The 27,072-nt window shown below is 41.7% G+C and overlaps 2 protein-coding genes across 4 annotated transcripts in view; both read right to left on the reverse strand.

Annotated features, from left to right (window-relative positions):
- Positions 1 to 8,084, reverse strand: part of vps13a (vacuolar protein sorting 13 homolog A) — a 62,474-nt gene extending 54,390 nt beyond the window's left edge. For all 3 annotated transcript variants that reach the window (XM_084055269.1, XM_084055268.1, XM_084055270.1), the window contains exons 1-13: positions 7,934 to 8,084; positions 5,884 to 5,927; positions 5,706 to 5,748; positions 5,534 to 5,629; positions 4,701 to 4,802; positions 3,632 to 3,741; positions 3,436 to 3,495; positions 3,238 to 3,297; positions 2,957 to 3,037; positions 2,487 to 2,547; positions 1,793 to 1,920; positions 1,512 to 1,618; positions 1,211 to 1,382 (exon numbers count right to left, since the gene is read on the reverse strand). In XM_084055269.1, the coding sequence (XP_083911395.1) occupies positions 1,211 to 1,382; positions 1,512 to 1,618; positions 1,793 to 1,920; positions 2,487 to 2,547; positions 2,957 to 3,037; positions 3,238 to 3,297; positions 3,436 to 3,495; positions 3,632 to 3,741; positions 4,701 to 4,802; positions 5,534 to 5,629; positions 5,706 to 5,748; positions 5,884 to 5,927; positions 7,934 to 8,033 (1,164 nt within the window). In that variant the 5' untranslated portion in view covers positions 8,034 to 8,084. The remainder of the gene's footprint in view (positions 1 to 1,210; positions 1,383 to 1,511; positions 1,619 to 1,792; positions 1,921 to 2,486; positions 2,548 to 2,956; positions 3,038 to 3,237; positions 3,298 to 3,435; positions 3,496 to 3,631; positions 3,742 to 4,700; positions 4,803 to 5,533; positions 5,630 to 5,705; positions 5,749 to 5,883; positions 5,928 to 7,933) is intronic.
- Positions 8,085 to 11,398: 3,314 nt separating this feature from the next.
- On the reverse strand, positions 11,399 to 13,042 carry LOC311044050 (C2 calcium-dependent domain-containing protein 4C; the record flags this gene model as incomplete). The annotated part of the gene is made up of 2 exons (XM_084055471.1): positions 11,399 to 11,438; positions 11,847 to 13,042. 2 exons carry the CDS (start codon positions 13,040 to 13,042, stop codon positions 11,399 to 11,401), a joined length of 1,236 nt encoding a protein of 411 aa, XP_083911597.1.
- Positions 13,043 to 27,072: the final 14,030 nt, after the last annotated feature.

Raw genomic sequence — 27,072 nt, forward strand, 5'->3', positions numbered from 1 at the left:
ATGAAATGCTAGTGTCCTGTAAGTCCATATGGGCTGGGCTTCCTTTGGAAGCATGACACTTTAATAAAGAAAAAATCAATAAAAAAATCAATGTACAAGCTCTCACATTCCTCAATGTCCCCTGCTCGCTCAGATCAGGTTTTGCAACACACGTATCGAAACCAACTATGCAGCAATATCCGAGCGCAATAGTTTAACAAATTTGTGATGTGTGGAAGCAGATCTGTGCTGTTGCAATTACTGATTTGAGAGGTTGCAGTAAGCTATTTGAAGTTGTACTGGAAAATGGGCTCAAGTAAAAAACAAAATACATGTGCAAATGTTGGATTACAAGTGTGCAACTGCGATTTACACTGCAAATTCAGATTACGTGTGTGGATGACAGATTACACATTGCAAATTCCAACCTACAACTGCTTAGATCGCATATTACAACTTACGAGTGCTCAAATCAAATGTATTTGCTCGTGAATTTTGCAACATATCTATCTCCATAGATACGGTCTGGACAAGATCTCAGACAGAGTGCAAACCTATAGCCCCCACCACGGAGAACTTGTGGGGGACAAATAAAGTAAAATTAGGAATTAATTATAGAAACTGTATTGACAAAAAAAAGAGAGAAAAGTAAGGTTTTCGTTTTTTTTTGTTATAACACAGCCTTATATTTGATTGAGCATCCTCCTCTATTACTTATCATAAATGTCTGTATCCCTGCTGCTGCTCCTCCTCCTACAATACCACGTAAACCGCCGTCGTTCTTTCTTTTTGTTTGTAGGATTGACTCTTTTTTGTCAGTTTCAGATTTTGTTAGATCAGAGAGAGTAGAGAGACAGAGGGGTAGAGAGGGGGAACGAGTCAACACTGGTCTCCAGCCAAACTGAACACCGGGCACTTTGAGATGATGTGGTTGACACACTATCCAGTCAGCAACAGCTGCATCCTAGTCTTCCTTCTTTATAACAAACTATCTCCCATCACTCCTCCCTTTCTTCCACCTGTCTCCCTTCAGAAGATGATCTCCTCTTACTTCCTCCATTTGCTCTTACTTCCTCCGTTTGCCTGACTCATTCCAACCAACCAGCTCCTTCAGCACACCTTCTCCTTTGCCTCCAACATCAGCATCAGTCCTCATAGGCCAACAACCTCCTCCTCCTCTGATGTCCTACATCCCCAACCCTCTTGTTTCTGCTCCTCATCCCGGCCTCACCTCCAGATCTTTGAGCAGCTCCTCTGTGGGTTTCTTGCTGGTGATCTTCTCCATGTAGAGCTCTCGGTAGCGTTTCACCGTCTGCCGGTGCCGGCGGATGTGCTGCCACGACCACATGTGAAGGCGGGGCTTCACATCCACCTCCATGATGCTTGTGATCACGTACCACCACCTGCAGTGGAGTCACACACACGCCATGACAGCCAGCAATATGAATTATTCATAAATCCACGTCCAATGTTTGGTACCAAAACATAAGCTTAGGAGTATAGGTAATAGTTTAGGAAGGGTGTTTTCTGACCATATGGGTGCATTGTGGTGAACGTGGACCTCTGGCCTGTATTTCCTATACGGTAGGTTACGTGTCATCATATCCACTGAGCCCAGCAGCTCCAGAACGCTGATATACTGCAAGGAGGGAGGGCATAGGTCATCAGTTACTTACAGCACTGAGATGAAATCTCAGTACTGTAGGGGGGAAGTAGGTTTTCCCTTTTCTCAATGTTTTGACCTTTTACATCACTGCTCTGCTTCACACAAGCATTCACATTTGAATATACATACTGTCACACACATGCCTACCTGTGGTCTATTGAGCTCAATGGCCACCTCTTGGAGATTGACTACCAGGTCCACCTTAGGAGAGGAGAAATCTACATCCGACCTTGGATTCATCCGGAGTTTAGCATCCGCTGTAATCGGACGAAATACTGTGGACCAACAAGAAAATGTAAGTGCTGTGAAGCCAAAGGATAAAGTACAATTGTAATTGTTGAAACAAATAGCCTTTATTGTCCTTAAGGAATGGGGCAAGTACCTTGAACTCATTTTGAATTGGGGTGGGATCTGAAAGTTGTAAAATTGTGACGTATGTGTGATGTGAAGTACAATCCTGCAAAAATGTGTCTACTTTATGTGTTTAGTGGTCACATGGGTTTATGTTAAGTCAGTACTTAAGTCGGTTTATTTGCACATCATTGATTAATCAATTAATCAATGATGCCAAGACTTTATAGACAATGGGTGGCTGAGGGTGAGTAGAGTAAGAGCTATAAGGAGCACAGGTCTCCGCCAGGTCAACTAGGTTATTGTGGGCCAGCAATGTTCGAAATTCGGCAATTCAGAGTTGAATAACCGGGTTGCAAAAATTCTGTTCACCCAGTTAACAGTACCTGACAAGCACATCAATCACAACGTGTAAGCCCAGAGGTATTAATACAACTCTTTCTGAATTGATGTGCCGATTCTAAGGACTGGTTGACAATGAGACACTCACTGAAGTCATGGTTGGTGCGTCCAGAGCTGTGGTATGGAGCCATGCTGTTCTTGAGACATTGCTGTGGAACCAAAGAAACAGAAAGAGATGGTTAAATTTGCATCCCATTTCCTCCATTCTCGTTTTTATCATCATGTATTTCATCCTCTTTCTTTGCTGCATTTGCAACATTTACTAGATCAATTTTAAGATGCAATCTTCAAATCCATTCATGCAAGAAGTCTGTGCCTCAGTGGTTGAAATTAAATAAATGGCTCAGTGAAATGTGCATTAATCCCAGTGTGCATAAGTGTCCTTTCAAAACTAAGCAACAAGATACAGAATAATCTGAGAAAGTGGATCAAGTGGTAAAGCGTGATCCCCGACTTGTCTTGAAGAGGCTGGCTTTGACCTAAACAGGCCATGGCATGTCTAACCCATGCATGCCTGACACTGTCTTCTTAGCTCACAGTAAGGTCAGAATGACTCACCAGAGCTTCATCTGGACTGTGATTAGAGTAGAGCAGGGAGTTGACATTCCAGTAGGCAAACAGGTTGTCAAGCTGCACAAGCTGCAAAGTGGAATAACACATCATTATTACTAAGTAGAGAAACAACTAACCATTGTGCAAATTGTCGTGCTGAATGTGTGTAGCATTGTTTTTCAATGTCTGGTTAAAGCTCAGCACTGGGTAGTGGTAATTATTTTATTAATCCCATTCCCCACTCTCATATATATCAAGAGATCAAGGGGCAGTGGTTGAACAACTACCTTAAAGAAAAGCTTGGCATTCTCATCCAGAAGGCAGGGTTTCCAGTTCTCATCAGCGGTCTGTGGAATCATAAGTTAACAGTGGGGAAGAATTTACACAGTAGAATATATTAAATGACTGATGGAATACAAGTTAATTGCTAATCATGTGTGGCAGAAAGCACATTAACATATTGTTGAGCTGAAACAACACAGTACCAGAAGGCTGAGATTTTTCAGTGACACACCAAACGACAATGGACAGTTGGGATTGGTCACCTGAGAGAAAAAGGAGTAAAGTGTAAAATGCTTTATTCTTAAGTGAAGGGTTATGAGGACTAGATTGTTTTACCGTCAATGTTAATGTCGGTGTTGTTGTTGTGAGAAGTACAGTATATTTGATTTGAATACTCACATCATCCTCATAGCGGACATGGATGTTAGAAATCTTGACCTGTAGGTTCTTGATGACCTGAGTGACTAGCTTCTCCACAAAGGTGTCCTGCTTCTCTAGTGTAGGGTTCTCTGTCAATCACAGGGAAACATCACTTTAGAATTACACACTACTGGTCTTCGCCTTCCTAGTCTGTCAATCCAATCTCTTCCACAATCTTCGAATGTTCCAGAGACTGACATTTGAGAAGACAAACCTGTCATCTTCCATTGGAGAAGCTTTTCAAACCGAAAGGTATTCGACCAATAATGACACAGCATTCATAAAAACTCTAGTATCCAAATTCTGGGCAAGTCATAATTGGTGAACATTCAGCAAAAATAGGCAAACATTCAGCAAAAATAGGCAAACATTCAGCAAAAATAAAATATCTACATCTACAAGCTCACAATGTGCTGATGATTGGTTGCAATGCATTGTGGGCCTGTAGATCGACTATTTTCGGTAAAGAGATTTGTTGAGATTTGAAGACTGCAAAGGCAGGGTTTATGGAAGTGGGTAAATGACTGGATATCCACCATATTTACAACTCTTTTCATTGCCCTAAATTATACACACGTAGGCGGAATCGTGTGGACATTGAGACATCTTGAGACTATAGCCTTCCAAGTGCCCTGTAGAAAGCACCCCCCCCCCACCTGTTTCGTATATTTACACACTCTCTAACAAAGATCTAGTTGTGTATATATATATATATTTATACACATATACTATATACGCCTTTCCCCCTCCAGAAACGTTTGTGCTGTGTAGCTGTTTTATACTGTAAATCAGAAAAATAGGCATGTGATAAAAATTGACAGTCAATAAAATGATTCAGAGCGAGACATTATTATTACCTTTTTATATTATTGCCACACTGACACACTGACGCACCGACGCACCGACGCGCACACACACACACACACACACACACACACACACACACACACACACACACACACACACACACACACACACACACACACACACACACACACACACACACACACACACACACACACACACACACACTGGTGTAGAGGCTAACCTTGCTCGGCAGCCTTCTGCTTGGTCTCCTCTATCCTCTGCAGCTCTCTCTGGCGAGCCTCTTGCAGTTGTTTCTCTTCCTTATCAGCATCATACTTTATACCTGGAGAAGACGGGATGAATGGTAGCACATATTCACCAACTCACACAGAGAGTTCAAAAACACATACACACATACAGTACATACTAGCTGAAACTCTGGAAAGCTGTTAAATTGAAAACATACTGTATTTGGGACAGGGTTCATGGTGTGCTATAATAAGTACTTTGGGCACGTTAATAACTGCAAAAGCCCTGTTGTCCATTTGCTGAGATATTACTGCATGCTGTGATTGCAGTGCTGATTAGGATCGCAGACTGCTTGTCCAGTACCTTGGGATTTTTAGTAAGTATGAAGCAGCATTTTTCTTTTCCTCTGACATTGATATCCTTGAAATGTGTACATGAGAGTAAAACACGAAGTTACCCTGTGAGTTATAAAAGTTTACATAATACGTATGCTCTGTGACATGAGTAAAACTGTAGACTAAATGTACTTAGTCTTAATATTCCAAACACATATATCAAATTATAAATAGGTCATAAGCGTGTACTTCTGTGTTTACTGTGCAGCCACCTACTTTGCTGGAGGGTCCAATGCGTATTGCTATGGATACCATATAACCAATGCATCTTCATATTGAACACGTCACAGGCCTCATGAATCAACTACTTTCTCTTCCGTGTTGGACACAGAAGCACAGTGTTGTTGTTGTTATTACACTACTACTAGATGGAAACACAACTGTGCATGTAGGCTACTTAACAGTTTTAAGACATGGAAAATAATCTCACTGGCTGTGGGGACTATGAGCAGATAGACACCATCCAGTGTGGCCTCCACTGACTGGGTGTAGAGGTTTTTCCATGGGATCTTCAGCTCTAGCCGTCCTATTGAGACAAACACAGTGTCAAGGTATGCAATGGTAAAAGCAAAGTGCAGCAAAGTGCTATACCAGAAACTCACCTATGTGTCCCGCTCTAACTTTAAAAGGAATGTCAAGTTGACTCTGAAAAAAGAAGAAAAATCGTTTGCAAAAGTGTATGAATTATTCTACAATGAATCCATGATATATAAGATTTAAAATCTATTATTGATAGACCTAGATTGTTATGCGAGCAGTAACAACATCATTTTAACTTACCAAGGCATTTTCCTTGATTTCAAGATTTCTGAGAACAGCATTACCTGAGGTAAAGGAAGCATTTGTTTAGGGTATTTTCACAAAAAATGCTGTTTTACCAGGAGCCTAGACATGCAGTCTTGTCAAAAGCAGCAATGTCTAACAGCTACACCTAACCTTTCAGTAAAAGCTTTTGTTCATTGTACACTGACTTAGGTCAACAGTCAGGCTGTCTGACTCATCAATTATTAAGTCATTCATTAAGTACAAATCCCTATTATAAGCCACCAGAGACCTTAGTGTGTGTGCACAAACATAAATATAGAAAGCAAAACTAAAATGGTGTATGTGACTACAAGCGTAACATTACTCGCTGATCAAATGACCTGTAAGTGAACTGCTATGACTCACTCCACAACATCAATAGTCTGGCTGGTTATAACAGAGTAGAATATAAGGTTCAAATGCTCTATCAGAGGACAGAGAACTGATTGTGCATTCAATCAAACGGCTGCTCTAGCTTATACACAAATTCACACCATTTCCCTCTCTCACTCACAACTATTACTGAATGCACGCCACGGTCAAACAAACCCAAAAACTGAAATAGGGGAAAAGACAGGGAATTTTAACAACAAGTTTTAACAAGTAGGTGTTGTTATTGTTACCATTCCACTGTCTGGGACTGTCACTGAACTAGGAACATGCAATGCCTAGCCTTGGATCAAGACTATAATAGATGTATTTTATTGAGTCTGACTTTTGCTTTCATATAGTCAGACTATACGAAAGCAAAAGTCAGACTCAATAAAATACATCTATGATGATAGTCTTGATCCAAGGCTACGCATTGGATGTGAAAAGCTCGATTGACATCACAGAGCAAGCAAAAACCTTTTTAGCATTGCAGTACATATGAACATGCAATTAGTTCTGCAACCATAACATGTACAGTTGGGCTGTTGTTTGACAGTTAGAACTGTCATTATGTGGGTGAGAAAAGATTGCCACTTTCAAGGAGTTTAATGCAGCATGGTTCGTTTTGTACTGTATTCTTGAAATTTTCAGAATAACTACGCTTACTTAAAAGTGGCAACATTAGCAATTGGATTTGTTACATACATTCTTAGAAACGGTAACATTGGAGCTTTCCCCTGGCCTGACACAGTTAACCAACTAGCTCTGTGAAGGAGGTTATCATTCCTAGAGAGGGTGTGACTCTCTGACTGTTTTGTTTATCTTTCTAAACCTCTAATGTAAAATAGTAATGTCCTAATCTAATGCATTGGGCAATAAGTCTTGCCCCAAAGCGGCTACTAGCAATACGATACTGTTAAAGCTCGCTAAAGATATCTAGACATACAGCTACTAGAAAACAAGTGCACTTGTTGTCTGTCAACGGGAGGCGAGTCGATTTCTGACACATACTGCAGACACTGACAGCTGCATGATGACCAGTGGTGGAAGAAGGACTTATTTACTTAAGTAAAAGTAGCAATACAATAATTATTTTACAATATAACAATTTATATCTGCAAAGTAACTAAAGTGTTCAAATAATTGTAGTGGAGTAAACAGTACAATATTTGCCTCTGAGATGTAGTGGAGTAGAAGTAAAAGTATTGGAAATACTCAAGTAAAGTACAAATACTTCAAAATTGTACTTGAGTACAGTACTTTGTTTTGTCAAGTTCTTGTTTATGTATGCATGGATGTATTTGCTGTATTGTTCTGTCTATTGTACTTTCTGTATTTTTGTGATATTAAAAGACCCTCTCGAAAACGAGGTGATACATCTCAAGGGGTTATCCTTTCAATAAAAAGGTAGTGGTACTATATATACTTGTTGTACCTAGTTACTTTGTGCCACTGCGTGCGTGTAGCTACTAGAAAACAAGTGCACCAGGGCAGTGCCAGTGGGAGGCTTGTTGATTTCTGACACATACTGCACACACTGACAGCTGCACGATGATGACACTCACATGCCTGCTGGCTAACGTTAGTAGCCATTAGCTAGCTAGCTTGGTGAGCAGCACTAAACAACACAAAAGGTCTGATATGTTTAGTATACCTCCCCATATGCCGAGCTTGAGTTGAGAGCAGTCAAGGTTGACAACGTAGTCCCCTAAAAACCTGTTGAGGACATCCACCACCACGCTTTCGAAGACCATCTTCTTTCCGTCCGTGCGTTTCAGCTCCTTCTTGTCACCATGTTTACATTCAGACTGACTGTGGACTGTGTGATGACAGCTTAGCACTGTTTCCTGAAATATCAATGACGTCAGATGACAACGTAGGCTTGCAGTGGGCGGGGTGGAACGTTGACTTTACGCACCGTGAGATCATGTCAGGTAAAAGATAAGGTAATCAACTCCACACACACACACACACACACACACACACACACACGCGCGCGCGCGCGCGCGCGCACGCACGCACGCACGCACGCACGCACGCACGCACGCACGCACACACACACACACACACACACACACTCGTCTCTCGCGCGCGCGCGCGCGCACGCACGCACGCACGCACGCACGCGCGCACACACACACACACACACACACACACGCACACATTTGTTTTAGTTTTTAGTTGTTTTTTTGTTTTAATTTCTTTTTAAGTTCAAAGCACTAGACCCAATTAGTCTAGAGCACTGGTTCCCAAACTTTTTAGCTCGAGACCCAAAAGAGAAATTAGATGTCTCCCTGTGACCCAAACTAGTGAAAATAGCAGATCTACAAGCTCACAACCCGTTGCATCTCGATGCATTGTGAGCTTGCCTTGTAGATCGGCTATTTTCACTACTTCTTAAACATTCTTTTTTTTATGGAATTTCTTAGATTTTTGCCATTTATTTATGAAATTTATGAAAAATGTCTTCATTTGTTTTTAATTCATGAAAATGTTTTTGGGGGGAAATAATTATTAAAAATAAAAACTAAATGTAGGAAATGAAAAAAATAAAGGGAATATTTACTTGTGACCCATAAAAATGAACCCGCGACCCACAAATGTGTCCAGACCCACTGTTTGGGAACCACTGCACTAGACTTCGGTAAACTGTATTATTGCATGCATTTGTATATTAGTATTTATTTTTTAATTACATTGAGTCCACACATGTAGACTCTACATTCAATATAATCAAGCAACCTCTTTATTACTGGGAGGTCCATCCTCAGCCACTATACAGCCTGTAAAACTATACAAATTACGTAGCAGTAACCCCAGCACAAGGTCCCAGATGTGCTAAGATGTCTCCTTTGTTTCCCAGGCAGGCTCTGTTGTCCCTGGGGACAGATGTCTAGTGTGGTGGCCGGAGAGGCTCTCTTCTGTGCAGGTGAGAGGCCGGTAAGGTTCTGTGCTGGTGATTGATTGATTGATTGATTGAATACTTTCTTAGACATAAATGCAAACAGCACAAGGTACAGTCAGACATTTGGGCTAAAAGGATAACACACAGTTTCCATTTTGGTCCTATGTTATTCAATTCATCAACGTAGCATAAAAAATAACACCAAAATACAATATCATCAACAAATATAAAACACTATATGTACAGAGTAGAAAAGGTGGGGGGTGTAGGCAGTGAATGCCATCACCTTTCTATGGGAGAGGTGAGTTTACCTCCACCTTTGGTCTCCTGAAAGATGGATTTTCAGGCCTGTTTTGAAGGAAGCCAGTGATCCACAGTTTTAAGGAATGGTGTCAGGACATTCCACACTTTTGTGGCAGTGCAGTAGAAAGAGAATTTACCCATATGTGTTCTATAGGAGGGTGGTACCAGGTCATCGTTGTCGCTCCCTCTATTGTGGCTGTGGGCGTCGCTCACTTTTTTGATATTGAGAGCATTGAGGTCATTGAGGGCAAAGCAGTTTTGACTATCTTGAAAGCCAATCCCATTTTTAATTGCTTAACCCTGTCTTCTACCCTGAGCCATCCTAAACTAGTAAAATGTGTTGGAAATAGGTGGGTCAGAAGTAGTCGAGTCAGTTTTGGGAGTTCTGAAGCTTAGTCTTTAGTGACATTGAGATGTTGGATAACAGTGCCAATGTAGTCAGTCCCAATGTATGACCACCACCTTATGCCCCCCTACCAGCTGTACCATAGAGACTATGTAACACAATTTTGCCAGCACATGGTCCAGTGCATTTTGCCTCAGTGTCATATGCAAGGTGTACTTTTGGCCTCAGCCAAAAGTACACCTTGCGTATGTCACTGATCACATGACCTCAATCAAGAATACCTCAATATGTTGCCTAGAACTGGATAATTGATTGAGGTCATGTGATCAGTGACATACGCAAGGTGTACTTTTGGCTGAGGCCAAAAGTACACCTTGCGTATGACACTCAAAAAGTAAATTATCCAGTTCTAGGCAACATAGAAGGGGGCGAGGGAACTTTTTTGAGCGGTGCAACCGCTCCTATAAGAGGATTTAGGACCATCCGTGGTGAAAGTTTTTCTTTCCGTCGTGAAAATTTGTCTTTTGCTGTGACGCCATGCTGTGGAAAACACGCCCATAGGCTAAGCTTTGCAGGACGTGCTGTGATTGGCTAGCGAGACGCATGATGAAATTAATAATAATGTAAAAAATGTAAGCACGTCACTTCGCAGGATGTGCTGTGATTGGCTACCGAGATGCATGAAATTAATAACTCATAAATATCACCGCTCACTTCACACTGGGTGTGATTTTTGGGGCGGTGTAGCCGCCCCCTATAAGTGAGTTTTGGACACCGACCAAAAAAATTGTGTACCCCCTAACCCTTCCATTGTTAATGCAAATCGATACTTTTTTCATATCAGCCAATCACATTACAGCTAGTGTCATCACCACTAGCTGTAATGTGATTGGCTGACTTTGCAAATTCAGGACTGTGATTGGCTAGCGAAACACATGACACATGTGCAGCCCTATGAATAGCAGTATTTTTTAAAGTGAGTCATGTTGTGATGACCACACACCGCCCACTTCACACTGGGTGTGATTTTTTCTTATTTCCACACAACAGCTAAGGTGTATTAAAGACATATTTCAAAATGAGTGGTATTCCCCTATAGACAGGGATTAACAGGACACAGGTGAACTCAACAGACAATCAACACTAGGATAGGCTGGGGGACTAAGAGGACACAGGTGGAAACACTGACACAATCACAAGACTGGTTAGACAAGGCAGGTAAAAGTAAGTAGTCCCAGTGTAACACTGGAGCAATACTACAAAATAAGGGTGAAAAATGAGTTGACCTTTAAATTCACCTCAAGCAACTAACCTTTCTAGCTTTGCATACAGAATACTATGTTATGTTAGGCTATAGTGCTAATTTATTTTTGGTTCATTATAAAAATGGGATGGGATGAACTTGACACCATATTGTCAGTAGCCTACACTATTTAATGCGAAACCGCACATCAGTAACTGTTGTTTAGACACAAACATTGACTTTAGTGACCTCAGTATATACAGTATACAGTGTATTCAACTCATCATGGAAGTGCCACAGCCCAAACCATCAGCATCTCCCATCAGATCATGCAGTAGTTGTCAGCTTGGTTTGTGGAGCTGCTGCATTAAAGACCACTTTTTCACACAGATTTCACATAGCAGCTGTTCCAAGAAGGTAATATTTTCACCCCTGTCTGTATGTTTTTTCTAAAACAGCATGTCATGGGACCTTTAATTCAACCTTTTATTTAAGCAGGGAGCCCTACCGAGATCGGGGGTCTCTTGCAGGTTAGTTTACAGACAAACATTTACAATTACATTATAAGAATGTGTCCAAATAAAATATAGGAGAAACATCCAATGGAAAAATAGTATAAATCTGAAAATGTGGATGTCTACACTCTACTGAGCATTTTTTATTTGTTTGTCTGCCCAGTTGACAGTTGCTCTACCGATTTCACGGAGATTAACTGAGCTAATGGTTTAGTGATTATTCCTACCACTTTCCCTTGTCGCAGTATTGCTGACCTTGGTTTATCAACCACCTTCACCCTGAGATCCAGTACCAGAATGTTCTCCTGACTCAGCTCCGTGAAGAAGAAATCTTCATTGAATACAGGACTCCGGCAGTTCCTGATGGTGGTGCTGTTCTGACGCTGCAGCTTCCCTGGGGTCAAACACAGACTCAGGGTACAGTTCAAAGGTCTTTGGTCTCCGTCATCCCTCAGGTCCTCCACAGACACCACACGAATTCGGACTGTGGAGAGGGAGCAAAAAGTGGAGGAGGTGAAGGCAGTGCGTTCGGCAGACAGGCGGATCCTACCACGTCCCGGCAGCAGGAGGACGTGCTCCTGCTGAAGTCGCTCCTGACAGTGGAGAACATCCAGTGGGAAGAGTATGGGTGGGGCCAGGCTGACTGAACTGCTCACTGATTTAGGTAAGTGATTGGGAAAGCATGTTAAAGGTGATGCTTCCCTCTTCCACCTTTGCCCCTTCTCCTCTCCAGTGTCATATAGCAGAGGGCAGGATATGGCTGCTTTCAAGGAACAGGCTAATGTAGTGGGAGGTCTTTTCATCCCTTGACAGTTGTCTTCTTCGCTGTCTAATAAGATGGAGTTTGCTGAGGAAGAATTCTGTGGGGAGCCAGGGGGCGAAGAGTCATTGGAGGAAGGAATGTCACTATCGTTGCTTCCTGTCTCTGATAGGCTTTCAAAGGAGAACAAAGGAAGGAATCTGAGTGAAGTTGTGGTTGTTTTCTGCAGATTTCTTTCATACAACAATTTGGTTGCTTTCATAGGCAGGCTTCTGTCCAGTATATAGCCAGGAATCTGAGAGTGAAAAAGAGACTCTTTACGCAAAGTATTGGGGCTTTCATATATCCCTGCCAGGCCATATCCCTCCGCAGAGAATGGCAATGGCTTCTTTCTAGCCATTCGGGACTCTGTAGTTACTGTATCCACATCCTTAAACTTGACATCTATAGTGCTTGATGAAGCATGGTCCCTGTGCATCTCATTCTGATTGTGCAAGCAATCTTGAGTTCTCTCAGTGGCCAAAAGAGGGCCCCTCTTGTAGAGTCTTGGAGGTAGACAGAACTCTGGTATGGTGTCTGGAGTGAGGACATTGTGGTGCAGTTTTCTGGAGAGACTGGCTTTGGCAGAGAGTCCGAGATTATCCTGGGGAATGCTCTCCATGCCTTCCCTGATCTTTCCCAGCAGCCACATTGTTGTTTCTCTGGCAGAATTATAGACACCACAATGTCAGGGTGAAATTCCTGCACAGACAAAATAGGCAAATCTGAGCAAACACATTTTTCATTCATTCATTCATTGAAATTACACAGTAATTAAACGAATTTACAGTGTCATCGAGTAAATATATCCATCAACATCACAGTGTGTTGATAATAATTATAAATATTATTTTAAGAAATCACAATTTAGTAATAAATAAACATTTTCTTTAATCTAAAACAATGACATATTGTGGTGAACCATGGACAACATCTAATTTTGATGTATCCTACAGGCAGTGTTGTGTTCTAGTTTTTGTCGGAAGGTATACGCTACGATACGATGTGCGTGGTCGTGGGTATACGCTCTCGCGTTTTCAATGGATGAAACAGTTTTTGAAGGTATACGGTAGCGACGAAAAAAAAATCTCAAGGTATACGCCGTACACAGCATCTGACGGTAGAACACACCACTGCCTACAGGGTATTCAATGGGGTTGGTGTACAGAAGTCAAAGGCAGATCTAACAAGTTCAGTGCAAACTCTAGGCACTTTAAGTGTGAGACAATTATTTGATTGTATATGATAGGATGAATAATGAAGATGTGTAATTTGGACAATCTCCAATTAAGGCTTCATATAGAAACAGACGCCAATGGAACTCATGTCTCTCTGCTAGAAGGACCACCAAATCTCATACAATGGTGTAGGGATGTCCGATATTATCGGCCTCCCGATATTATCGGCCGATATTAGCATAAAAATTGATATCGGGAAAATATCGGTATCGGTTTTTGAATTTTTTTTTTTTTTTTTTTTTTTTTTTTTTTTTTTTTGGCTTTATAAATAAGTTACAGGAGTTCTTACTGTATATGGTGTGTGTGATATGAAATTTGAGCTTACCCTAATCACAATAATCCCCGCATATATCGGTATCGGTTGATATCGGTATCGGTAATTAAGAGTTGGACAATATCGGTATATCGGTTATCGGTAAAAAAGCCAATATCGGACAACCCTACAATGGTGAGTACCATCTACCTAAATGAATTTATAACGTTTGAAATACAACTCGGCAAAATCAAAATGATAGCCTGTGCTGACTTTCTCAATACTAAAATGTCTAAATGTTTCTAAAAATGGTGAAAGGTCAGGGCTTTTCTGCTTACCTGTTGAGTTCTGTTCTGTGGCTCTCTGGAGAATGTGGTGTCTGTGTGTTAGGTGCATAGCTGACGTACATTTAAAAGCCAATGTTAGGCACTGCATCACTGGTCACCGCCTGCCATCACCCATCAGACACAAACAGCCACCCACACAGCCACTCTCTCTCTCTCTCTCTCTCTCACTCTCACTCGCACACGCACACGCACACGCACACGCACACGCACACGCACGCACACACACACACGCACACGCACACGCACACGCACACGCACACACACACACACACACACACACACACACACACACACACACACACACACACACACACACACATATGTACACATGTATATCCCCATAAGAAACAGTATGGCGAGTGTTCAAAATAAACTTATACAGTAGGATGGATGGAAGTGGATGTTGGCCAAGTGCCTAGGCATGTTTCTTCTTACAGTAGGCTATGTTGTTATGTTGCTAAATTTCTCTGCCTTACAGCAAAAATGTTTTTACAGATTTCATTTGAGGGTTTTAATATCAAATGATTTAATATAAAGATCGGGCCTAGCCTGTTGAAAATATTATGGCCTCGCACATTTAGGATTCGACTTTTTTAAGAAAATATTTTTCAAACTTTCAAATAGATTGTTTGATAGTGGTATTTAGCACATCTAGTCAAAATTGTCTTTTAAGTGATATTTATTTATAGCGTTTAAGAAAATAATTTAATAAAGTGCTTTAGGGAAGGCACATCAATGAAAATAACACAAATCAAAATAAGAAATCCAAACACATCCCCAAATTCAAAGATATTTGCCCCCAGTTGAGATAATTTTTGGACAAACTATGATAATAAGTGGTAATTACCACAATAAGTGATTACCACTTTGATTTTACTCTTATGCACCGTGGTCAGCACATCCGCAACCCTTTTGTTGTATAGTAAGTGGTAATTGTCACTAAACACACCGTGACCTGACGGCTTTGCTATTTTACACCCCTTATATAGAAAGTGAAGCCCTCTCCAGCTGTGATGACATCACTTTATAAGCCTGTCATAAAGCTGACCTCTAGCTCAAAAATAAGCTCCCCAGGCCCACTGACACCACCTACCACCTCAAACACATAGACATGACCTTTATACTTGACAGGCTGTCCAGAGCACGCACGAGCACGCGCGCACACGCACACGCACACGCACACGCACACGCACACGCACACGCACACGCACACGCACACGCACACACTTGCGCACACACGTTTTCTTTCAACTTTAAAGGATTATGGTACATTTTCTATTTCTAATCTAGCTGTCAATATAAAGAAAATGTAACACGTTAATAGAGACATTTGAACAATATTATGATTAGCACAATATTAAAATTATAACAACATTATAATATTGTTCATATTATACTTTTTATGATATACTTATTATTATCTAGTATCACCAATAGGAATGTATTTCCCTCAAGCCTACTGTATCAGATATGATCATTTCCACCACTACACGGTATAAGTTAATTACATTTGCCATGAAACCCCAAACCTTGTTTTAGTCTTGCTTAAAATGTTGTTTGGAGGCAGAGATTAATTCTTCCTACACTGATTTAGTATCTATGGAAATGTATGGTAATTGTCTTATAATTGTATTGTTCTTTATGGCTATACAGATACATGAAGGGCGGGGGGAGTCCCGCACACTGTCTTCAGTTACAAAAGATGTATTGGTAAAGATACAACGTTTCGGTCAGGTGATGCTTGATGAAGGTCGGAGTGACTGAAACGTTGTATCTTTACCAATACATTTTGGTAAGTGAAGACAGTGTGCAGGACTCCCCCTTCCCTTTTTCTTCTACTATTCAAGTTTATTATTCCGACGCACCTGTCTATCTCCGTAGGTGTGCAAAAGGACATTTTTTCTATACAGATACATGCAAATAGATACAAAAATAATAATTATGCAATTAAAGACAACAGTACACACCAGCCTACCTATGTGTGCCTGTGCATATGAATGATGAATATAACGTACAGGAGCCAGGGGCCCGAGGACTGCCCAGAGGTCAGGTGGCTTTTTGTTTTAGTGAAGACCATCTTTATTACACTAATAAAAACCCAGAGTGCTCTCTGTAATGGATAGATAAATGATTGGAGCCATCAGAGGACCATGCCTTTAAACGCTGTCACAGCTGCAATTAAGGCTAACGAGAGAACAGGACATTGTTGCCAAATGTTCTACCATTGTCTAATGCATTAATGTCTTGGGGCCCGCAATTAACTTGTACTCCCGATTCTGTATAGGCTAATCATGCAGAATAGTTTTAGGCTTTTAATCTACAAGTCCACCATATTTCATTCTGGTTCACTTGATTGCAGTGGCTTGAGTTGATCTAGATAATACGCCTAATAAAGTGAAGCAGTTCTGTGCACATTGTGAGATTAATGCTCAAATGAAAGAAGAAATTGTACAGTACCTGCAATTCAAGAGCCTTTCACTCATTGGTCTCTTGTTTCTTTCTTTTCTCTTTGTGGATTATGATTGATCTCATTGTAAGTGTCTCTTCTAACTGCAGGCACTGTAACTTCATTCCTCTTGCCACTATAGCCCAGAGCTACGTGAGACCTTTTTACCTGCCATCCATGCAAAGTTGTAATAGGAATTTCAACTTTTTTAATAGTGTCTCTTTCAGTCTTGAACAGAATTCAGAGGAAGTCACTGATTTGGGTTGATCCTGATCCTAAGCGACTGAGGACCCCAAAGGAAAAGTTCCCTTTACTTCTTGTTTCAAGACTTTGAACTGACTAAAATACCATTCCTGAGGGTGTGTCATCATGCCAAATCTTTGGTACCACATTTTCCCTGTACCGCTGCCAATGACGATGTTTTGACATTATGATGAGATCAACATTTAAAGTTCCAAGTACAAACTTTCAGCAGGGGGAAAGTCACACTTTGCTAACTTCCATTTTAGTTTATTCTTTATTGTCCAGGCTATAAATAAGCCTCAATGAGCACTAATTCTATCATAAAGCACTTAACACTCTCTAAAGGTTCAATAAGTTCTTGGCAAGGGTCAATGAAACTTCTTTTCAGTCTGGACTTTGCACACCAGGAGAAAATGAAAAACGTGTAAATTGGAGAGGAGAAATGGTGGGAAGGAGGCCAGAAAGGCTGAACCACTGACCCATGATAAAGTATAATAATGGGTAATAAAGTAGAATATTTTGTCCCATTAAATATGCATGGCAGCTTGGAGAAGATAATGAGCTACGTCAGAAGACCTTACTCAAAGGACAGAGCAGAGACAATACTTCAACTGCTGGGTGCAAAGCGAGCCTGACCTATAGAGCACTGAATCACTGACTGATAAGAGGGAGGGAGGGATGAGATAAAGAAAGATCGCAATGCTAAGAGAAAGAGAGGAAATTTAGAAGGAGCGTTAGAGAAAGATAGTCACAGAAAGAAGAAGAAGAAGAAGACTCTTCTTGGGGAAATGCGTTTGAATTGGATGAAAAGGAAAGCTAAACAGAGAAGGTCATGAAAAGATACACATGAACGTACAGTATGTATGCACACACTCTCTCACACACACACACACACACACACACACACACACACACACACACACACACACACACACACACACACACACACACACACACACACACACACACACACACACACACACACACACACACACACACACACACACAATAATGACATTCACAGATGCGCTTACTGTGTATTTATGCAAACATGCTTGGCAAATAAAAAAAATCTGATTCTGAGAAAGCCGGAGTAAGAGAGTAAGAGAGGGAGGAACGGGTGGAGGGAGGGAGGGAGGGAGCATTTGTGGAAAGAGTAAAAGAGTTATAGTAATGTGTGGTGGTCTGTGTGACCTGTCGTTAGGGTTCTCTCACATGACAGCTTCTCTCTGTCTCCAGGCCTGATGCCAATATGCTAATCTACTTCAAATGGCCTTTTCATTGGCTGACAATGTCGCCCGTCGACACGTGCCAGCTAACTGTCCCCTCTTCCCGCTGTTAAAGACCAGCAGCAGAGAATATAGTGAAGCCGCCATTACCAAGATAGGAGCAGATGTAGCCTGTATGCCTGCTGCCCGCTCACAGTGAATCACCTACAGTACTGTTGTAGCAGGTTAACATACTGTAAGACATGCAGCATAGCCCTTCTGGAAAGGGTTTAGTGCTTTATATTGGTAACTCATTGAAGTCAGAAACAGTATAGAGGTTTTAAAGTTATTTTTAACCGATGTGAGTGGTTCCAGATTAAATGTGACAAAATTAGAGGAATTTTAACAGTAATTTCAAGTAAAATACAAGATTTTCTTTATTGAATTTTGAGCGAATATTCTAAGAATATACTCTCAGAAGTATTGTTCAGTGCATAATAAAATTATGTTTAATCATAGTAAACATAGTTAATGGAATCAGGCTCAGTCTAAGGTCCAGTTAATGGTGTAGGAAACACACGTGTCAGGATCCATTTGATAATACTTATTTTCCTTATGCTTAAGGAAGATAACTGTTTATAGTCTATATAAACTAGACCCTAGCAGCTAGCTTCACTATACAGTTGTGCAGATACTATTTTATTGTATTTGATTGCATTAATATTATAAATAGCTACGGCATTGTACACATCGTCATTTGCTTTTTGCTGTTTTGCTTTATCTCACTTTTGAATCATATTATTATTATTATTATTGTTATTATTATTATTACCACTATTATTTTATACTCAATGTTGAGGAGGCAATGCACACTTTCACAGTGGCTCTCTCTCAAACTGTCTTTCTTTAGCTTTTTACACAGTTTATTTTGCTGTGCTCTTCCCTCTCTCTCTGTCTCTGTCTCTGTCTCTGTCTCTGTCTCTGTCTCTGTCTCTGTCTCTGTCTCTGTCTCTGTCTCTGTCTCTCTGTGTCTCTCTCTCTCTCTCTCTCTCTCTCTCTCTCTCTCTCTCTCTCTCTCTCTCTCTCTCTCTCTCTCTCTCTCTCTCTCTCTCCCTCTCTCTCTCTCTCTCTCTCTCTCTCTCTCTCTCTCTCTCTCTCTCTCTCTCTCTGTCAAGGTCCTCAGCTACAGATCATAGACTGAATTTAGCTGGTCACAGGTCACTCTCTAATCTGTGATCAGGAGAGAGAGGACACCTCTTAAGAATATTAGAATTTAATTAGTTCACCAAGAGAGTGTGACCTTATAGCTCTCTACTTGAGTAGCTGTTCTCTTTTTCATTCATTCTCTCACCACTTCTTTCTCTTCTACTTTCTCTCATTCTCTCTTTCGTTTGGAAATGGAATCCTATTCTCTATTTCTGTCTCACTCTTTTGTGCTTTCCTCAAATATAGAGTTGTGGTAATTACTTTAACATTAACTTGCATTACTGTGATTTTTTTATATCACATAATCTTCTGAGATTGTTTGACACAGGGAATAGTTGGTGTGTAATGTAGTCTTATGCCTACATTAGTAGTTCAGCTTGGAGCACTGTGTTATGAGTCTGTAATGATAACTGTAATTGTTGCTCACAAGGAATCCATTAATGCAATTATAATTTCATACAAGTTAACCCAATTCTATGACATCCAATATTACCAATATAAAAAAACAAAGACTGCTGTATGGAATAGAGAATACAATTTCACTTCATTTCATTTTCTGTGTGTGTGTGTGTGTGTGTGTGTGTGTGTGTGTGTGTGTGTGTGTGTGTGTGTGTGTGTGTGTGTGTGTGTGTGTGTGTGTGTGTGTGTGTGTGTGTGTGTGTGTGTGTGTGTGTGTGTGTGTGTGTGTGTGTTAGAGTGAATGTGAATGACAGGGCACATTAATGAATTAAACTGCTCATTATGATGGCCTACTCTTGTTGGTCATTAAGAAAAACGCATGTAGAATTTGCCACCCTGGCCCCAATGAAGTGTGGGTAATTACTGCTAATGTATCATATTCTATTCAAGACCGTAACGTTTTGCTTCTGAGGGTCGACAGTAAAATGCCCTTTGACATAAATGTTTTATTCATTCTTAAGAGTCCTATTATTCATTCTGAACTCTAATTACTCATGTTAAACCGTTTTCCCCATGAAGATAAAGTTTTTTCATCAAATGAAGTATGTTTTTGACTTGTGCAAATGAAATATCATATCAATTGTAGTCCTCCTTTAGTTGGTTGAGTAAGTGCAAGATAAATGCTTAATTTATTTTTTTGTCCAGGTAGCTCAGTCGGTAGAGCTCTCGCCTTTGGACCACAAGTTCATGGGTTTGATCCCAGGCCTCGGCAACTGAACGTATGAATAGCACGGCTTGGGTGCAGCAAGTCGTGCGGTAAGTACTGGGAGCTGATGGTAGGTCTTGCGCTCCACCTCAGCAATGCATCTCCCAGGGGTCTAGGGCATTGTGCAGGGACAGACTCCCACGTTATCGGTTGATACCGACAATAAGCCTCTCCCGACCTACTACTACTTATTTTTTACATTGCAAATTAAAAGGGTCAGCAGTGGCTCATGGGTACAGCTGCTTGTGCAACAAAAAGTTCCCGGGTCAATCCTTGGTTCAACTGGTTATAGTGTCAAGGTGTCCTTGAGCCACAAGACACTGAAAACTGCTCCTGAAGAACAGGTTGGTGCCTTGCATGGTTTTCCTAGCTATGTGTGCGTGAATGGGTTATGTAATGCACATTGTAAAGCGCTTTGGATGAAGCCACGGTGCTATAAAATGCACCATTTACCATTTTGCAGGTATAAAGGCATAAAGCTTTCATATATTTGGGATAGGGCGTCAATATATAGGAAACTAGAGTTTCGGGGGGCTACGCCCCCCTCAACCCCAGCCGCGCACGGGGCTCAGCGTGGCCGTGTGTATATTGGGGGACCCAAATCGCCGGAGTAAAACTGTGGAATTTTTTTTTTGAAAAAGGAAAAAATTTGAAGAAATAATATTTGTTATGTTTCAGGGGGTCCACAGGGGGTCCGCGGACCCCCTGATGGTCCACTGACCCCCTGTGGAGTGTTGGGACGCGCGGGGACACCCCTGGAACATTGCGGACCATTTCGGTGTTTTTTTTTTTTTCATGAAGGTGGTTGCTTGTTTCTGGCGCTGGCTGTGCAAACCTGGCAACCCAGCGCATGCTGCCGCACGTTTAAGTGGCGTAGCGTCATGAGGGTCAGTGGGGCCGTGGCTCGGTCAGTGAAGACCCTGTAGTGCGGATGATATGTGGCATAGAGGGGAAGATTGTAAATCCCCAGAGGAAACATCTGTGGGCTACCATTGGTTCAGCGATGTGTGCAGTCGCCCTGCGGCCCCTCCTCCTCCACCAATGTGCAGTATTGAGAGCCCTGGCGTCACAACAATTGGAGCGATGGGCACTGCACTGTGGTTGGTTAGGGTACACCTAGGGCCCAGGTAGAACCCAGTTAAAGCCTGCATGGGCAAACCCAGTTAGGACCCGCCTTGGTCCCACATAAACATGGCTAGTTGGGGCCCACCTAAGGGCCAGGTAGAAGCTACTTATAGGCTGCATGGGCATCGCAGTTGGGACTGAAGTGGATGCCGCTGACATTGCTGACATGGGGTCCATATGGTTTAGCCCACCTTGAAACCATATGGGAACTACGCTGGCATGCTGGCTGTAATGCAAACGCTGCATCATACCTGCAGTGTGTAGTTTGATGTTGTGTGTGTAGCAGATATACCTGCAGTGTGGCGATCAATGTCCATCTGAAAGTCAATGGCCAGCAGTGTTTTTTTTCCCCAGCAGAGTTTCTAGTGTCTCTGTGTCTCTCTGGAAGAGGTTGCACATGAACTCTGCAGCCGCACTGAGGCGCTCCAACACAAACACTCTGACATTAAGCTGCTTCACACAACAAACATCAGCACCACGCTGCTGTTTGTCCAAAAGACACAATATCTCCTCTCCCACCGACGTCATGTGTTCATTTATCGACAGCCGTACAGACTCCTTTTGACACATTTTACGTCGTTTATCCAGCTCTCACTGACTCTCCACATCGGGCTGTTATTTTGCTGCGATCAAGTCAACGATGTGAGAGATTAGCTATCACAGACGGACGGACAGGGGGTGAAACATAGTCTTGCGCCATGCCTTTCGGCCTGGCGGAGACAATAAAAAAACGAAAGTAAAGGCAATGGCCATTTCTGCAACAGAAGTAGTCAATAAACTATACTATGAAAACATGGGCCAGATTGGCAAAGAATGTAAGAAAGAGGCAATCATGTAGAAAATAGCCGATCTCCAAGCTTACAAAGCCTCTCAACGTGAGGCGTTGCGAGCTTGTAGATCGGCTATTTTCACAATATTTACTTGTGGAACGGAGTCAAACAGAATGGGGGGGTCCCAGATCAAGTACGTGGGGGGGGGGGGGGGGGGGCGGCGTGAAAGGGTTGATAAACACTGCTGTAATCGGAGCGAAATTATCTGAAATTACTACATGACCATAATGCAGCCTAACATGCGTTGCAGGGGGCGGTCCTGCCATTACGTTAGTTACTGTAGTTGCTGTGGAGCTACATAGTTCTCCAGAAGACACACACAAACATACACCATGTACAATGGACGAACTGAGCAGCAATATAGACATGCACCACACGAACGTGCATTGTTGACAAAGTGATTGCACAGCCGCTGCAGGCATGACAACCAGGTTAGCGTTAGCGACATGGCAGCTATCACAGCGCCCTGTCCGTCGTGCTGCAACTGCCTGTGATGGCTACAGCAGTAACAGCAAGCTGTCTGCGATGCCATTGTCTGGAGACAGCTCTTAGCGTGACACGACCAATGAGAGTGAGCGCTGTAGTTGTTGCTAAGATACGGTGGCGTCTCTGGCCCATAGCTTGTAGATCTCTCACACATGATTGGCGTAGGCTGCGTTGCCAGGTCTGACTTTGTGTCTAAGCAATGGTCGGCTTATTTTTGCGCGCCTTTGGGCTCGTTTGCATTGTGCGCACGGCAGCGCTTGTTTAGCGTACGTCAGCGCGACGTGGCAACGGACGTGGCAACGTGAAAGGTGATTGGCTGGTGAAAAGAAACACCCGACGTTACACCAGAAATGGTGCCTGGAGAAAATGGTGACCAAAAAAAAAGGTTGGAAAAAAAGGAAAAAAACCCCGCAGCGGCTGCGTGCTGTTGTGGTGATGAGGTCGTGCGCACGGTAAACGGTACGAAGCTGCCTCCCCTTCCGTTTTGTCCGACATTTGGTGAGTAGAATTAATTATGTTGCGCGGTGGAAAAGGTGTAGTTAGCAGTGAGATGTCCCCTACGCGAGGCGTAAATTCTGCGCGGCCGCCGTGGCGAGTCAGTTGCCGACATGTGGTCTGGCGGTGCGTTGTTTAGTCGATAACAGAGCTGTGGGGTGTGGACACCGAGGGTGCGGAAGTTGGTCGGCATTTATATAGTTAGATAGGAAGTAATCTATACTTATATTTTTTATGATAAAACAAACTTTACTTATTCTACACAAGTGGACTAAAACCCATAGACACATGCAGCCTGCCATATTTGTCACTGACCACCGCGCTCCTGAGGTATAATAACTTAAATAACAGCTCTGTGTGCAGTTTTGAAGTCAGCTGATGAAAAAGTCCTCCATAAATAAAAAATGTGGAGTCTATGATTTAGTTAAAATCAGAGTAGGAGTGACTACGTTTCTGAATCAATGTCATACTACATCCTAAAGCAAAAGGGCACCTATAAGCTTTTGTCCAACTGGCAAGGACTGGCAACAGTTCAGGTGGTGCACGCACATCCAAAACATTGCGACGGATGCTGGATAAAAAGGTTATTCTTGTAGAGGAGAGTCAAATCCGTACGCTGTCTTCAATGCTACCAAATATTTATTAAAGGCGGACAAAAACAACGTTTCATTTCAGGTATAATGTTTAATACCACCTTTGTGTGGATTAGTCTCCTCTAGATTTGGAAATTAGCATGTTATAATGTTAAACGGCCTTGATTAAGAGACTTTCATGTGATATTATGATTCCAAAGGCATCTACAGTAGCTGTGCTGCTGTGAACACAGAGGATCATGGAGGGTAATAATAGATGCATTATTACGCCTCTTATTGTGTCTTAATTAGTGCCGTTTAATTATAGACTAATGCTGTTAGGGACATTAAAGACATAGAGGGCCCCTGATCAGGGAATTAACACACATGTGCGTGCTCATGCTCATACACACACACACACGCACACGCATACGCACACACACACACACACACACACACACACACACACACACACACACACACACACACACACACACACACACACACACACACACACACACACACACACACACACACACACACACACACACACACACACACACAGGCACACATGCACACACACTTCCTCATGTGAACGTATTTTAAATAAAGACAACCTGCAGAGAATGTGTGTGTGTGTGTGTGTGTGTGTGTGTGTGTGTGTGTGTGTGTGTGTGTGTGTGTGTGTGTGTGTGTGTGTGTGTGTGTGTGTGTGTGTGTGTGTGTGTGTAGTGTGTAAGTGTGTAGTGTGCATGCCTGTGCATATTCACATGCATGCACAAAAAAGAGACATACAGAGAAAGAACTGGGGACAAAGAGGAGGCATCTATTAGCAATATACCTGTGATTTGTATTTATTTGGAAAGTGCGTTTGCATGCGTGCGAGTGTGAGGAAAGTATCAAATTAGAAAAAGAAAAATTAAAGAAGAGGTTGAGCAAGAACTTAAGGGAGGAAAATCTTGCCTGCATGGGTCCAGACCTTTGAATCCACCCACTCCACCGAGTGGACTGGTTGACAGTTCAGTCTGATATCAGGCAACTGGTCATCAGTAATGGCATACAGTTTAATTCTCTCTTCTTCACTGGTCCATCTCTAGTTTGGCTGGTATGATAAATGGTGAGTGATGTGCAAGGCTTTATTCATTATTCTTTATTTGGATCCCCATTAGCTTAAAAAAGTGGTAAATCAGCAACAATAAACAACAACAATTAAGATCACACTGTATCAATAAAAATTAGTCTTTAGTCACAGATAAGATAAAAAACAAACTAATATTCAGAAACAACAAAAACTTTTTTTACTTTAAAATTGAATTTTGGTCTGTCTGATGTTGATGAGGGGTATGTTCCAATCAGAAGAAGGCCTATACAAAACTGTTCTCAATTCTCGTCATACAATAATTTGTGTGTACTTTGCACCACTAGATGACCAGTGCACTAATGTGTATTATAGCCATGACAGAAAGCAGTTGCTAGTTTTTCACAAAATTGTTGTGTTGTTTTAATCCAAATAAATATGTCATGAATAACAGAAGACAATATTTTAATTTAGCCTCAATAGTTAATAGTTAGATATGTGTTTATTCATCTCACAGCAGTGTTTCTCTGCAGCACTTGACAAAATAACTGGGTGTGACAGAACAAGTAACCGAACAACATCAATCATAACAGTAGATGGAACATATGTAGAACATTGAACACCCAGTAAATTGGTTTTAGTGACCTGCTCAACTGATATCCCAGGCCCAGCTATAAATACATTAAGTGCAGTGGCATTGAGAACATACCTACTACTACCAAATGCAATTTATTTGGTTTGAGTAATGTTTAGTACTCATTTTATTCTCACCCATTTGGTAATGCTATGCAACTCAACATGTAGATTCTCTCTCGCTGAAGTTGGTGACATGTAAGTTGAGTCATCAGCATACAATAATATCGACATCTGTATTTTATCAACACTTCACCCAAGCAAGAGCTAAGAATACTGTGATCAGTTACATCAAAACCTATAGTAAAATCCAAGGGCACAGCCCCAAAGTTTCCTGTGATCCATATATTATAACCATTCATCAGCATGTCCTGGTCTATATGCCGTGCTTTTGTTTTCTATAATAATTTAAAATAAACATTTGATTAAAAATGATCTTCTCAGGTAACTTACTCAGCAGGAACTATAATAGGTGTAAAATATGACCCTTTGGCATAGGTCACCATAGCAGCCATTGGCATGATAAACAGGGGACAGGAGTCATAAGTCATTTTCAGTGGGCTGGCCCTGGTGCTTTGTACCGCTGGAGAGGGCCATCTTCAAAGCTGGGATTATGTTAAAAAGAGAGGACACAAAAGAGTCAAACTTGATCTGATTGCCCTTCCTGCTTTTGAAGTTATGGAGATAGAGTGTCCACTGGTAATATTAATCTTTTTGTGGATTGTACTATATACACTTGTCTTACTCTTGGGCACAACATGACCCATGCACACTGCTTAATCATTGTGTGTGCCTTCACTGCCTTGTAAGCATGCCTGTTGCATGTATGTGCACATTTGTATTCAGACACATTGGATACAGGGAGCATGCAAGCGGCGCGCGCGTGTGCGCACACACACACACGCACGCACGCACGCACGCACGTACGCACGCACGCACACACACACACACACACACACACACACACACACACACACACACACACACACACACACACACACACACACACACACACACACACAAACAAACATCAAGAGCATGTCTCAGTCTGGATATCTTTTCAGCACATGACTGAATGATGGTTTAAATGAGGCTTTCTGGCCTCAGGCAATCCTTATGCCCTGTCTCTCTTTTTTACAATATTGCATGCAGTTATGGTATATACTGTTTCATGTTTGTCTCCTGCATTCTCAAATAATGTGTTAGAACAACTAATATAATGAATATAGGATTCATTTGATTAATACAGTAAATTGTGGGCTACTAGGTACTAACTGAGGCAAGAGCATTTTAACATTAAACAAAAAAGAAGAAAAAAAAACAATTTGATGTTTAAGGCCAAATCAGACCATTTGGA

This window comes from Gymnoscopelus microlampas (assembly GCF_963454915.1).
Source record: "Gymnoscopelus microlampas genome assembly, chromosome: 4".
NCBI lineage: Eukaryota > Metazoa > Chordata > Actinopteri > Myctophiformes > Myctophidae > Gymnoscopelus > Gymnoscopelus microlampas.